Genomic DNA, 15,670 nt, shown 5'->3' on the forward strand with positions numbered 1-15,670 from the left:
TCACTCATGGTATACTTTAAGGGAAAAGAGAGGTGATTCTGGCTCTAGGTTTTCACATCCTTTAAGCAGTAAGGATTTTGTTGCCTTTTATTAGAGGTAGCCCAGAGGTGGAATATGAAGTCAACATTGTCACATTTTTAATTATTTTCCCAATAAAAATGGTGCCCTCTGCATTCAGGGTTGGATATGGAAGAAAGCACATACATAATGAAATGCTAAACAGCTGTTAAAATTGTTTCAGAGGAATAAGTATTATTCTTCTGAACTGCAATAGTACCCACAGTATACAGTACATATTCCAACAAGTTTACAGTCTGAAAAATGCTGCAACAAATTCAGCAACTGCAGGAGTAGGGAGGATTCAGTTGATAATTTACTTGACACCACGCACATAAGACTACCAGAGGGCAATAGATATCCTAAAGTTGCTTAATTGCTACTTTCAAATAGGCTTTCATTCACCTAAGTAATTTGGGAAAAGGACAATTTTATTTTAGATTCCCAAACCAGAAAAAATATACATACCCCAGCCAACAATGCAGAACTTAAGGATATATTTCCGTATGTATGTATTAAATACTTTCACGAGGGCCAAGTACATGTGGAAAGCTTCAAGACCCATCCAAGTGAAGGAAACCAAAAGAAAATAATGAAGGAACACAGCTACTGTGATGCACAGGCCTCGTACATTATATAAAGCAATCCATGAATCAAGGAGGAAAACTAGATTCAGCAGGAGTAATGCAGCACAGAGCTGAATGAGGATTTTGGAAGGGTAGTCTCTCCGGAGTTTCCTGAAAAGCAAATAAATTAATGATATGATACCAGCTTTCATCCTTCTGTGGATAAGATTTTAGATCCAAGACTGACTCAGTTTTCCTTTGTGCTTAATGCAGACTATTACAAACTACATGTTTTAACACATATGGTTACAAAGAATTTATGAATGAATGAATGATGACCTGATATGCTTGTTACTTCCAGATTCTAAATTTTTATTCATATATTTACAATCTCTTAACTTCCAGTTACCTTTGTTTGACATCTGTTTTAATATTTTAATCCATACTTTTCTACTTTGCATGTTAGGTTTGGCATTACTGGACAACTTACCTTGGCCATACATAAATAAATTATCTAGGATTAATGGGCTAGAATGGGTCTGAGTCTTTTCACTGGACTTCTTAACAGGGAAAATAATAACCTAACGGGAGGCTTGTAGGAAAGTAGAATGAGTCTCACAAATCATGCCTAGATATTCTCTCTCAAAATGTAAGGGCTAAATAACCAAGACTAGTGTAGCAGGACACTAGGGTGCCTGCTACTAGTATTGGTAATAGGGCTTGGCTGCCAATCAGCAGGGCAGCACAGCTGAAGCTTGCTTAGGCAACAGATTGGGTCAGCTGACTGCCAGGGGGCAGGGCCTGGCCTTTATAAACAGAGAAGGCTGAGGCCAGGGTCAGTTCCCTTTTGGTAGCCTGAGGTGTAGGAGCAGAGCAGAGCAGAGCAGAGCAGAGCAGAGCAGAGCAGAGCAGAGCAGCCTGCCTGCCTGCCTGCCTGCCTGCCTGCCTGATGATGATGATGATGATGATGATGATGATGATGTGGGGCTGAGAGAACCCTGGCAGGGAGGTACTGGAAGAGGGCCAGGGTGGCGGTGGTTGTATGTTGTAGCCACAAGGCTCATTCTGGGGTTACAGCTGGGTTGGCTTAGAGTTGAGTTAGAGCCAGTTGGCTCATGGTTGTGTTTGTTTACATTATACCGGAGGACCGGGTGAGGCTGTAGGGGATGGAGGTGGCCTCATTAGGAGCTCCCCAGTGGAGTGGGGGGTTCCTGGGTGCCCTGAGAGGGCCCAGCATTCGGATGCCAGAGCTGGCACTGCGGGCCAAGCCCCAGAGAGGGCGAGGGAAGCACGAGCAAGACCCAACGTGGGTGAGAACGTGAAGATCGCGAGGCATAAGGCCCAAAGGAGGGGGGGAAGCCTACTAAGAAGCCCCAGAGAGGGGCGAGGGCCAGCATAAAAGCTTGGAGTAGGGCGAGTGCAAAGGTGGAGGCCTGCGGTGGGGTGAGCGCGTGATCAAGAGCCTGAAGAAAGGCGATCACACGAGTAGGCCCCAGAGACAGGTGAGGGCCAGTGTAAAAGCCCGGAGAGGGCAGGGCGAGCGCGCGGGACAGAGCCCGGAGAGGGTGCGTACATATTAGGGAACTCAGAGAGGGCCTTCATCAGAGAGGTCCTGGTAAAGGAGGTGCATACTTAAGGCGCACAGAGACATAAGAACGTCTGGTACAACTGTGAGGCTTGGGGCGTGCTATAGGGGAGGTAGGAGACACGTATAGCCTATAAAGCAGAGTGCACCAGAACACTGCACATAAGACAAAGGGGGCAGGATAAGCTCAGCACCGCGTCCAGGGGACCCCAGGAAAGGCAGCCTCTCATTAATAATACTATAGGACATCAAAGATGTGGCAGGCAAGAAGAGGGTGCTAGGGGGGCGACTTGGCACGGTAGGGGTGCTAGGGGGATCACAGCCGCTCCTGCGCCCTGCCCTGTGACAACCAGAAACCTAATTAAATTTTCTGACAATGTATAGTGAAAACTATTAAACTGACAACTTTGAACTTAAGACAACCCTCCAATAGTTACATTCTATACATGGGTAATTTATAAATTTGTTATACTTTTCCATGTATAGAATCTCATTATTGGAGGTTCATCTCTGATTTGTCACCCCCACTGCTGCAGCAGGGAAAGCAGTGGCTGGGAGGCATGTGGTAGGGGTGCAGGTGGTAAGCAGCGGTGGAGGCAGAGTCAGGGGCATGTGTAGGAGGCAGAGGCAGCAGGAGGCAGTCAGCAGCTGCAGCTTTGACCCCAGCCCTGACCCTGGGTTGGGACTGGAGGAACAGCAGATGCCTTCTCCCCATCCCTCTGTCCCCGCAATCTTGAACTTGAATTCAAGATGAGGGACATTTCCCCTCTGTTAAGTGGGGGGAGGGGGGAAGACTCTGTCTTGGATCCAAGTAAATAGGATAACTTCACAAAAGCAAAACATTTCAACAACATGTTGTTGGTTTGGAACTGTGTTTCTCTTTTTTTTAAAATAAGATAAAATATAAATGTCTTTGTACATTCTGCTGTTATGATGGCAGCTTACAGTAATGCTTTCCAATTAATTGTCTTAGATTCCAGCTATCCATAGCTTCACTATAATTATTTTGTAAATGAAAGTACTGTTCTTGTTCAAACCAAATCTTGACACTGTCCTCAAATGGACCCTTTTTGTCTTGTGCTAATATTGTTGAAATAGTGTCTACTGGAAAGGACTCAGTGGGCACGTCCACACATGCTGCTATGATGCCATTGTTACTGTGCCATCATTTAGTACTTCCTGTGCTTGTGCGCGCTGCACCTGGTTATTTTTAGGCACTACTTTACCATAGTGATGCACTATAAAGGGGGAGTGCATTGCTTCAGTGATGTAGCTGCATCATCATGGTTTTTGCCCGTGGTTGCTATGTTGCTATAGGACATTGCTATGGTGAGGTAGAGTCACATATAGATGTACCTAGTCATCCTTAGCCATGATGGTTACAAACAAACATGATCAAGTTTGTAATATAAACATAACTGGGAATATACTTACTCAAAGGCTACATAGGTCACGAGAGTAATGGACAGAAAAACTGCAGAAAGGCCACAACCTATGTAGCTAATAAAAGTCAGGACCAGTTCTTGTTTTGCAGATAAAGTAGTATTTCTAGACAGGTCCTAAAAAGAAAACAGAAATTATCTTTAAGCAATACTAATTCTACTGAAATATTTTTAAAACTCATTGAAGCAAATCTGTTCATATTGGATTTTGCAAAAACTGGGTGCATCTACATGTACACTTTGCAGTAAAGTTGACTAATTAGTTCCACACTAAAGCATCACTGTCTACACGTGTACTGGTATTAGCGTGCAGTAAATTAACTCTGCCATAAGACAGTACTGTTGGGGATGGGACTATTTTACAGCAGAGCTTTTTGCTGTAATGTAACACATGTGTGGACAGTGACCAGGACAGCAGTACTGAGCCAGGGCAGAGTAGCCCTGCTCTGACAATAAGCTTGGGGAGTCATCCACATGGCTCTCCAGGTTGGGCACTCTTGTGACCAAGCCAGCCCCACCCCCCCACTGCTGCCACCTAGAGCCTGCTGCCAACCCAGGGTTGTTCCACCCCAGCAAAATGTGCTGCTGTCCCAGGCACAAATGTAGACAGCATGCCCAGGAGCAATGTATTTTGGAGCAAATGCTCTGGAGTTTATCATGTTGCATTAATTGTATGTGTAGATGCAGCCAGTGACTGTTAACAAATACTAAACCTGGCAGCAAATCTGACCTCAAGGCATTCCTTTAAATATAGTATGTGATTAGTTTAATTCATCCCTACTTTCTTCCCTGCAGAATAATCACTGCCTAAAATTTCAGTAATGACTACAACTGCTTTTGATTTCAATGGAAATATTCACATCCCTAGTCTAGCAAAATAGTTACATGTACTCAACTTTAGGAGTGCAAGTAGTCTAACTAAAGTGAATGCAACTGCTCATATGAACCCTGCTAACTGGAAACTTATTTGCTTAAAGTTAAACACAGGATTGAGTGTTTTGCTGAAGCAGGATAAAAGTGCACCGTGCTGGAATGTAGTCTATAAATCATTACCAGCAATACTGCAAAGCTTGTAAGGTGGTTGCATGAACAGACTGTTTCATTTGGTGTCCTTTCTTTGACCATGCAGCCTTCAGATGACCAACCTCCTTGACCACCTGTTTAAGACAAGAGCAACTTATTACTGATAAAAGTATTTCTTAATATGTTAATAAAGAGTTAACCCAAGTATGACACTTAGGAAAGGTATTATCAAATACTTACCATTTTTATGAAAGTCCCAAAATGCACATCTAACTGTTAAATTATCCTGTTTTGGAGGGGGAAAATGAGATTTTAATAAACTACAAATTAATGAACAAGGCGGTTATGTTTATTTAAAAAATGGACACGAGTAAGTACAGCAATGCTACACAACTTACGGGGAAAAAACCTTGTTTCATGTTAAAATATACTGAGGAATATCCCCAAACCAATGGAGAAATACACAAACTCAACTTGGGCTAGATGGAAGGTAGAACTATTGCCTTCAGGTCATGTACGTTGGTTATGCTAGTGGTAGCAAGAGGGGATTTTTCTAACTGGGTGCATCTACATGAGACATTTACTGCACAGTAGGTTAATTAGCTGTGCTGTAACTGTCTCAGCAGTTAACACAGAGTTACAGAGTGCTGTAACCTCTGTCCCTATTAGGCTGGAGTAAATTAGTTTACTCTACAACGGAACAGTACTTATAAATACAAGTACTATTCAACTGCAGAGTAAAAAACTCCACGGCAGCACATGTGTAGACACTGCCCCGTCTGGATGGGTCACAAGGGTGATTCAATGCAGGGGCTGCCAGCCCCTACGCAGTACATTGAGCTGGGGAGGAGCAGCCCAAGGCTGGGAGGCTCACCCCTAGGCCCCCTACCAGCCAGGACTACTCCAACCTGATTCAACATGCTATGCTCCAGGCATATGTTCAAATGGCAATAAACTCCATGGTTTATTGCTCTGGAGTTTATTGCTCCAAGGTGCATGTTCAAACAGTGCGCCTGGGAGCAATAAACTCCAGAATTTATTGACTCATATTAATTGCACATGCAGAGGCACCCACTGTGTACTGTTTTGTTGCTTTATTGACTGCAGAAGTTTGAGGTTTTATTATAATCTTTCCTATTTGCTCATAACCTAAGTATTATCTTACCCTCCTCTGTCCCCCTCTTTCAAATTTTACTCATGGCCTCCATGGGATTACTTACTTAAGTAAAAGTTACTCAGGAGTATCTGTAGAATCAAATGTAGTTTAAAGAATATGGAACTTTAGTGTGAAAATACTGGCAGTGCCTCAACCCCACTCTTGTAGGGAAACCACATAAAATGATGCTGACAGGCTAGAAATTAGTTATGTTGGAAGCAGCACAGAGTGCTATTATTATTATTGACTGTAATCAGTAGTTAATGAGAAATAATATTAGTTATACAGATGATGTGAACATGAGAAGTGTCCAAAGTCTCAAAAAAGTAAAGCAAAAGCAGCAGAATATTGAACAATTCTAGAATCAGTAAAATATCATTTTTATACTGGCCAAATATAAGCCATACCTGATAAGGCCTGGTGTTCTGTAGAGTGACAGTAACATTTGCCTTCAAGTTGTTAACTGTGAGGTTAGCCACACTGGATGATATGACCTTGCTGATTAGAGATAGATTCTCAAGTGATGGATCCTGAGGCAACAAAAAGGTAACTGATTTTAAAATTATTAAAGGAGAACAAGTTGTAAATACAACTGTACATACACACATCTTCTGTTATCTAGTAAAAATTTTTAAATAATTTTTTTCCTGCAAAAAACTGCGCTAATTTACTCCAGCATTTGTAATTAGTGCTAACCACTGAATTTAAGAACATGATGGACAATCTCCCATTTCCCACTGATAGTGCAACAGAAAGTTACCTGGAATACAGTTGTCTTTTCATAAAAATTGAATATAATTCTAGAAGCCAGATCAGTCTCTTCAGAAGGTAAGTCCATGAGTAATGATGAAGGAAGCGTAATTGCTCCAACATTGTTTGTAGGTGCTTGAATGCCTAGAGTAATCTGAAAATGTAATACAAAAGGTACTATAACTTGAATTGTTAGGGAAAATCTAGATTGTGTTTTAGGCTTAACTCTATAAGGGCTACATATACAGTAGCATATACCAATGCCACCCCAGGGATATCATTAGGAAGGAATCATAACTTAGTCTTAATTGTTGCCTTGCTCCCCTCTTGCTCCAGGACAGAAGTGTAGTAATTTACTGCAGTCCTGGAAAGAGTGCATCTTGCCTAAAACCCTGAATTCAGCCAAGAGTCTGGATCAGGCTTGTCCAACATATGGCCTGTGGGCTGCCATGTGGCCCACCAAGCCGTTTTCTGAGGCCCACGGTGCTGCAATGGGAAATGAAAGTAAACACTGTTTACTTTCATTCCCATTGCTTGTCCTTCCCCCAACCCCTCAGCAGCTTCCTAATGGAAGCTTGGGATGGGATGAGCCTGGCCGGAGCAGCAGGGGCTGAGCTGTATTTTCCCCCTACCTGCGCCGGTCAGTCCCAAGCGGCACACGACTCCGGTGCTGACCCGGCTGGGCTCCTCCAGTCCCTAGCAGCATGTGGGAACCTGGCTTCAGCCGCATGCTGCTCTGGATGGGACAGACCTGCCCAGGTTGGCACCAGCCAGCAGAGGCAGCGGCAGAGCCATGTGCCACTTGGGACTGACCAGTGCAGGTAGGGGGAAAGTGCAGCTAAGCCCCTGCTGCTCCGGCTGGGCTCATCCTGAGATTCATTTAATATTTGTAAAATGCTTGGAGAGCCCCACATAGAAATGCAAAATATATTTTGACTTATTTGGTTGGCACCTTGGGATGAGATTTTCAAAGCTGAGTCAAAAGGCTAACTTCCATTGAAATGAATGGGATTCAGAGGGCTCCAAATCTTTTATGCCAACTTTGTAACATGCCTATCTACTGCTGTTTGCAAATCTCAGCCATAGTTTGGAAGCTCAGCCAAAGAACATTAAAGCTTCTGAACATAAGAGCATAAAAAGTGCCATGCTTGGTCAGCTGCATGGTCCATCTAGCTCAGTGTCCTGTCCCGAACAGTGGCAGAGGTGGATGCTATAGAGGGAGAGTTGTGAACTGGTTAGGCCCATTTCATTGTCGCTTCCTGCAACTTCATTGGTGCCAAAGGTCATGTGACATCACTTCCTGATGTGATACCACTTCCTGTGAGGTCTTTGAATATGGCTCGCCAGCCCATTGGGTGATAAAAAGTTCATGATCCGGCCCCACATTCAAAAAAGGTTGGACACCCCTGGTCTGCATTCACATACAGTTCATGTGGTGATGGAGTCAGAGGATCAGAACTAGAATAACACTGCTTTGCAAACATTGGTTTTTGGAGCTACTGCATATCTCTACAGCCTTGTTAGAGTGTAGGATCCTATGTGGCTGTGTTTGAGCTAGCAACAGTATAGTACTTAAGGGGTCATTCAAAGTGGGAGGGAAAAGAAGGAAACCCATTTTAGAAGAAACAATATTGACATGGTTTGTACAAAGCCATAGCCTTTGTTCTTTAGTGATATTTAGTGCTGTATCCTAGACAAAATGTAAAACACTTATCCCTGCCTGAAGATTGTTTTCTGACAGAATAACATCATAGTCCAGAGATGAGGTGAAGCCCTTGCACTGATGGGGTGCAGAGCCAAGATTTTGACTGGTCTGTTCTAAACCTCAACGCTTTCTGTAAAGTGTGAATAAAAATGTGTTCACGTTTTGAACTCCTCAAAAATTGTGAGTTTTCACAATTAGAACTCTGTTTTAAGCCCCTCTTTCATCAAAATTAATTTTTAAAAAATCTAAAAAAATTATTTCTTTTATGTCTACACCTATTTTCATTCCCTTCTTTATAGTACTGGTGACATCATCGACTTGGCAAATAAACTAAGTACACTCTAATCTTGATTTTTCAAGGTCTTACATCTGTAACATCAGGCAAACAGGATTTTAAGTTTTAGCTAAACTTTAGTGGTGCATTTTAAAGCGACACAGGACATGTATACATGTGCAATTAATGCCCAGGGCTGCTCCAACATTACTCCACGTGCTGTGGAGTAGCTGGCTGGGGCATGAGGGTGCTTCAGGGTGGAGGCTGCCTGCCGGCTAGCCCCACAATGAAGCACTCTTGTGCCCCAGCCAATTCTGTTACTGTCTACATATACATTTAAGAGCAGTAATTTACTGCACCGTTAGATAGTACTTGTGTCTAACAGGACTATCTGATGGCTCAGTATATTAGTCTAAACCAGCCTAATTAGACTACTGTGCAGTAAAATGCATGTGTAGACACATCCACATTTTACTTGAGTAAAAGTGATCTCCCCTGCATGGTCAGGTAACCATTGTAGCTAAGATTTTGTAGTTGTAAAACTTAAAAAGAAAAGCAATAGTTCAGAGTTTAGGAAATGTGTAAGAGACCAATCTGGAAATGAAATTTTTATATCCAGAGAACCAATACAGCCTGGCAGCAGTAGTGCCAGACTCACCATGATGCCACAATAATGTGTTTCAACCCTGATCACTTCTGAATATGGTAGTAGTTTCCAGAATCATTGGCCACGACCCCACAATCAGAGACATGTGTTTGCTGTGGGGAATAAAGCACTGGCACAAATTCATGCTGCTGCTTTTTGTTCCCATGCCCGCCCTTGCATGTGGGGCTAATGCAGGGAAAAATGCTCTGGGTGGGGTAGGGGACACTGGGCTCAACACCTGGGCTGGCTGGCTCCAGCAGCCTTACATAGGGTCCTGGGGCTCCAGAGGTGGTGATCCAAGCATGTGGAACCTGGCCAGCAGCTGGAGTGTTGCTCTGGCTGGCTAGGCTCTAGTTTCAGGCAGCACACGCTGCCACCACATACACCACCCCGCTTTTTACTGGCGCAGGTTTTTTTGACGCTGGGATCTCCTTATATCAAAAAAACCTACCAGGGCTGCAAATTAGTGGTGAGGTGAATGCCTGCATGTGTGGCTCCTGCAGTTTGTGGCATGGCAGATGGGTCTGCAGTACTGCAAACCACCTGTGTCCGTCTGAATGCACCCATGGAGTCCATCACCTTTTTGTTTTACTGCTATCAAGGAGATGCCAATTAATTTTTAAAAGTCAATCTTCTCAATCTAATTTGGGCTAGAAAGCATTTGGTGAGACTCTATTTCATTAACAGCTCCCTAAGCTTCCAACACATCATTACTTAGGACAGGGGTGGCCAACCTACAGCACATATGCTGCAAGTGGCATGGGCAGCCTCTGTGGCACACAACAGAGCAGGGAGGAGACAGGCAGCACAGTAGCAGGTAGGCAGGGAGCACAAAGCAGAATGGCAGATGGGGCATGGAACACAGGGAAGGAAGCAGAAAGCAGAGCAGTAGAACAGGCAAAGAGCACAGAGCAGGGAGCAGAAAACAGCCACAGAAGTGGAACATGCGGGGCTAATTTGTGACACACCTCCCAAAAAGGTTGGCCCCACTAACTTAGCAAATGTTAATTTATCCAGGACTTTTTCAAACCCTTCAAACCCTTTGCCTATAAGAGATGGAATTTTCTTGGATTTAGGGGCATTGGCAAGGACAGAGGTGGGAAAGAGGGGGTAAAATGTTTTGGAGTGAGACAATGTGTAATTAAAAGCTTTCCAAGCACATTCTTATCTTGGCAAGACTACCTGGCCATGAGTGACAAAAATATGAAAGCCATCAACCATGAAACATAATAGCTCTTTCCCAGCACCCACTAATGCCTCACCAATACTTCTTCTAAAAAAATGAGGCCATCTGGTAAAACTCCTTGAAAACTTCACTACTCAGGGAATGGGTAATTAAATGAATCATGGTTTTAAGATGCTAAAGGGAAAATGTTTAGTCAAACCCTTCTGTGTCCTAGCTGTTCTCTTACTAACAGCTTGTTAGGGAAATAGCAGTTTCTGCTGGGATTGTAGCTTGGGCCAAACTCAACAGTACAGAATCTCTCACTCATACAGAACCATGGAAGAATGAAAGGAAAATACTGTTTTGTTCAAAAATCACTAATAAAGAACCTGTAATTATAATATAAATGCACAACAAAACATATTATATTTTTAAGAATATTTACATGCAATGAGCAAAATGCTATGCAACACTCAAAAACATTCTTCCTTCCTCACGTTTGTCAGTACAGATCTAGATTTAAAACTCTTCTTGAACAACTCTTGTTTCAAGATAACAAATTAAGTCCATCCTTAACATTCTGACTTTAATTGCAGGAAGATTTAGATTATAGGTATTTTTACCTGAAGATCTGATGAATCTTGGACAGCAAAGGACATTTTGCTGAAGCTGCTGCTGTTGACTTTAATGACTGCCAGAGCCAAGGAAGGGGATGTAAAATTTATGGATTTTGTTGAAAAGTTCAGTCTTAGGCCAATAGTATCCACGAGTTGTATTATTCTGTTAAAAGACAAAATACACTTTATATTACAATGTCCATCTCTCTTAATTTTCAAGCAGCTTATGAAATGGTAAACTAAGCATGCTCTGAAAACAATCAGGGGCCAATATCAATTTTACTTATGTCAAACAATTTAAAATTTTCACTGATTTCCAATAAGATACATCATTGCAGAACTAGAGATATCAGAATAATACCCTTCGCCTTTGATGTAAATTTTCAGTTTGCATGAGAAACTGATAGCTTGGCTTAATGCTTGCAAAAAATCACCTATCACAACTATAATTTTATCATAATAATTAATACAACACATATTTATTCTGTTCAGAAAGAGACATACCTTTTAGACATTGACGATGGTATACACACTGACGAATTTAGGAGTCCACTAATGCTGTTCACCATTTTTTCAGCAACTTTTGGCTCTAAATTTCCTGCTGACAAAGCTTTTTCCATTTCAGATACTATGTCCTCAGGTGTGGAGGCATTAATTGTGGCACGTGTGGTATTTCCTGGGACAGAAAAAAATTGTGCGTTAACTAATATATTGTGTAAACCAAAGGGAGCAAACACCAACAAAAAAGAAAAAAGCAGCCAATATGTGATGACTATCATTTTGACCAAAACACCAGGCTAAACCCATGAGATGCAACAGCTTGAGCCAGAGCCAAAGCTCTGTAGCTACACTGTAACAGAGTGATGTCCTCTGCAGGGCAGCACAGAGGTAGATTTGTATTACACAACAGAGGTTTCAAAATAGATTATCAGTAAGGCCCCAATCCTGCAGGTCCTTATATTGTAAAAACATTACCCACATGCATAAGACTGTAAAAATCAGGGCTTAAAAAGTCAGGTTTTTAAATACAGAAACATATGATCAAATGCATAATAGAACAGATGATTCCCAAAATAAAGTCACTGCTTTTAATATGACTTAACATACACACACCAGACTTTACAGTAGTAAAATACCACAAGTGCGCCATTTTTTTCTTTCAAAATCCCCAGGAGTGAAAGTGACATAATTTGTTCTTCTTCCAGGAAATTCCCTACACACTAAATCAAATCCATAGAGCAAACAGTCATCCCTAGTTTGATCATAGCCTGGAATTCATTCTGTTCACACTGCAGACTACTAATTCTAATAAAGCATCCTAAAGACTGAGAGTTGTTGTTAGCAAATCAAATATAAATCAACTATTGGGAATTTGTAATTTTCATATAATCCTCACCCCAAAACTATCCAGTCTTTATACCCACACTTTAATTTTTCTGTACATGGGATACACTTATCAATTCTGAAAGCCATATGCCCATGACATACATTTCCAAGTTACAAATGAATTACCACAGAAAAGATGTTATCATGTTCTGTTACAATATCTGTAATGAATTACCCAAGCCATGTCTACGATGATGTATTCCAGACAGCTACTTAGTCCATGAAAGTTGTTTGACACCTGTCTGAATAGCTGTAACTGAGAAGACAATTATTCTTCTCTAGTAAATTATTCTCCTCAATATTTATGGTCCCTTAGCTGCTGCCCCTGCCCTATGGAACAATGGGTTCTCCAAAATAGGGTGGCTGCATGGTTGAGGGAGAGGATGCAGATCAGGTTGGACAGAGCAAAAGGAGACTAATGGCATTTAGAATGGCCTTGATTTTTACAGTCCTTTATGCACACCTAGGTTGGGGGGTGATGGTGGGGGGGGGGATGAGGAAGAAGGACTGTGTCTTAAAACTCTAGTGATTGAAGAGTAAAATGATTATAGCTAAGAAATTCCTGACTAAGCCTGAATTTCTTACCTCCTTGTTGTCCCCAAAAGGGCTAAATAGAAAGACCGGAGAACCCATAATGAGCCATGAATTTAGGGAAGCATTAAGTGAATAGGGAATTTAGGCAGTCTTGAAGCGATGTTGTTGCTGTGATCATTCAAAAAACACAGAAGAGGCAAGAATTGTTGTGGGTGATATCTTTTATTGGACTGACACATGGGTGGGATAGACAGAGAGAAGCTTTCAGGTACCACAGTTTCTTCCTCCAGTCTCTGCCTGGAATTCCACAGTTCTGAGGCTCTGGTTCCATGCTCTGTGCTAAATGTATTGCAGAGTCCCATGTCTCAAGAAAGGTTTTAAAAGGGATTGGATCCTGGGAATATGCCTTGAAGGGAACAAGAACAGTGACTGGACTCAGACCAGACACTGCTGACTGAAAAGCGGGTAGGACTCTGCAGCCTGGTTTACTCACAAGAGACTTATCTATACACTGTGGTATTGGGCCAGGTGAATTTTGCAATGCCAGTCCTTGAACTATCCTAGGGTGAGTATCTTACTGTTTTATGTTTGCCTAAGGTATACAACAGTTAGCAGCTGTCTTATCTTACCTGCACAGGCCACTTACAGAACTGAGCTTGTACTTGTGAAATAAAGTTTTAAAAACAGTTTTAACATACATAGGTCTAATAAAGAAAATGCCTTAGAGAGAAGATGCCAGTTTCTCCATTTGTCATATTTACCTGTGTTCCCATTGGTCAGGCTATCATGGCCATCAGCAGTCGGATGAGTACCAGAAGTAGTGGTGGTATTAGGTTTTGCCGAGGCAGCAGTAGCAGGAACCAAAGTTGTTGATTTAGTGGAAGAAACAGGAGGAGGATGTATGATGGCAGGCTTGTTGAAAGATATAGTGGTAGTATGGGTAGAGGGCATAACAGAGGGAATTTTAGTAATGGGTTTGGTGGGAGATGTGATGGTAGGTTTGGATGAAAGAGGAATTTTAGTTGTTGGATAGGTAGATACTATAGAACTGTGAATGGTAGTGGTAAGCTTGTTGAAAGTTTTAGATGCAGGGTTAATTGCAAAAGTCATTTTAGTGGTTGGTTTTCTGGGAAGAGGAAGAGGGGAAACAGCTATAGATTTGGGAGGAGGAGTACAGGGATGAAAGGTAACAACAGAATGTTTAGCAGAAGAAGCAGCTGGAGAAGTAGGAGGGCAAGCACACGCAGCTGGGTCTTGTACATTACTATAGAAAATAAGACAAAATTACAAGTAAGTGTGTTAAGTTTAGCGTTGTTTATAGTTTAAGAAACACAAGTTAATAAAGCTCTAGTATAGGAATCTTGAGAATTACATGCGCATCATTATAATATAATATTAAATTATCAGTGTAATGCATAAGTTCAGATAGGTTTGGTATTCTAGTAACAGACACTGTTCATTTTTGTCATATTTAGAGTGTACAGTCTCCAAATTCTATTTTTCAAGAGGAGTTCAACAGTAATTCAGGTACTGTAAAAGTAACACTTCCTCAGTATACTTTGTAGATGATACTCTGACAGCCCTCTCCTGCAGGAGAAACTGAGAGAGAGCTCTAAGACAAGAAATTTCTGTCAGATTTTTGCTTGTAGAGATTTCCCCCCCACAAAATTTTGTTGGTCGAGTGTTTGCTACTGCTAAGGCAAAAGCAAAGTGGTCCTTAAATATGAAAAAGTTAGGTTTTTTAATTCATACTTACTGTTGCAAAATTTGTAACTCTTCAGAAGTTGAGGGACAAGACTGCAGAGCTGAACAGCAGTACTGTTCTATGGTGACAAAGAAGCATTACCCTAATTTGTGTTGTAGGACAGAAATTTACTCATACCTTTATGCACAATAGTTGAAAAGCATGGTTTTAATTTCATAAGGCATTTCATAAGGTTTGTATGCAAGGCACTTCGTAAAACAAAACTTAGGCACAATTACACAAAACTTTAAAATAAATACCAGCACATTTTTGTTGGATGGCCCAAGCTGTTACAGACAATGGAGATAGCTCATTTGGAGTGTTACAAACAAACTGTATGAACAACATAAAAATTCATGTCTTGTAACTGAGAAAAATGGAATGAAGCACTCCTCCCCATAACTGCCATATCAGAATCAAGATTCGGCTATTTTTAGACTTGTCCATTGAAGCCACTATTTCAAATATAGTAGTAGCTCATGTTCCATTAATTTGTTATAAAAAATTAATCAGTATTTTTTCTATTAAAAGGTTCCTCCCCACCAAAAAAACCACAAAAAAAATCTGTCACTAAGTACATTTCAACATCTATCCAAAATAACAAACATGGCAGAGAAACAGTTCACATACATTATATGCACAGTCAATTTTAATTAACCCTTTTACTTTAAAATAGATAAATTACTTACCAAGAACTGGAGCTTTTCAAGATGTTGTCCATACACCCATCATCACTTGGGGCTGTCAAGGCACTCTAGCACATGGGCTTGGAGACTTTTTGTCTTGGCAGTACTAGTAACCTGCCTTGGTCCTAACTCTCTTCATTCTCTGCTCTGTAAGGATGCATACTTCCTGCTGTTCACTTTCATCTCAACCTGTCAACTCTTAAATTGAATGCAAGTCCAAGAAAGGGGGAGAGAGGACTGGGGGATACAAGCATATGGACAAATCTCAAAAAACTTCAACTACTACTTCAACTACATGCTCCAAACTGTCATCCAGCCCACCGATTATTACCCC

General features: G+C 41.6%; 1 protein-coding gene across 1 annotated transcript in view; it reads right to left on the minus strand.

Moving 5' to 3' along the window:
- ADGRG2 (adhesion G protein-coupled receptor G2) overlaps positions 1–15,670 on the minus strand; it is a 141,045-nt gene that overhangs the window by 7,606 nt on the left and 117,769 nt on the right. Inside the window, exons 19-28 of the mRNA XM_019524802.1 lie at positions 14,663–14,729; positions 13,668–14,170; positions 11,491–11,662; positions 10,993–11,149; positions 6,590–6,733; positions 6,237–6,359; positions 4,914–4,959; positions 4,704–4,807; positions 3,643–3,767; positions 526–794 (exon numbers count right to left, since the gene is read on the minus strand). Coding sequence (XP_019380347.1) covers positions 526–794; positions 3,643–3,767; positions 4,704–4,807; positions 4,914–4,959; positions 6,237–6,359; positions 6,590–6,733; positions 10,993–11,149; positions 11,491–11,662; positions 13,668–14,170; positions 14,663–14,729 — 1,710 coding nt within the window. The remainder of the gene's footprint in view (positions 1–525; positions 795–3,642; positions 3,768–4,703; positions 4,808–4,913; positions 4,960–6,236; positions 6,360–6,589; positions 6,734–10,992; positions 11,150–11,490; positions 11,663–13,667; positions 14,171–14,662; positions 14,730–15,670) is intronic.

Source organism: Gavialis gangeticus, unplaced genomic scaffold (genome assembly GCF_001723915.1).
Source record: "Gavialis gangeticus isolate Ggan-Ray unplaced genomic scaffold, GavGan_comp1, whole genome shotgun sequence".
Taxonomy (NCBI): domain Eukaryota; kingdom Metazoa; phylum Chordata; order Crocodylia; family Gavialidae; genus Gavialis; species Gavialis gangeticus.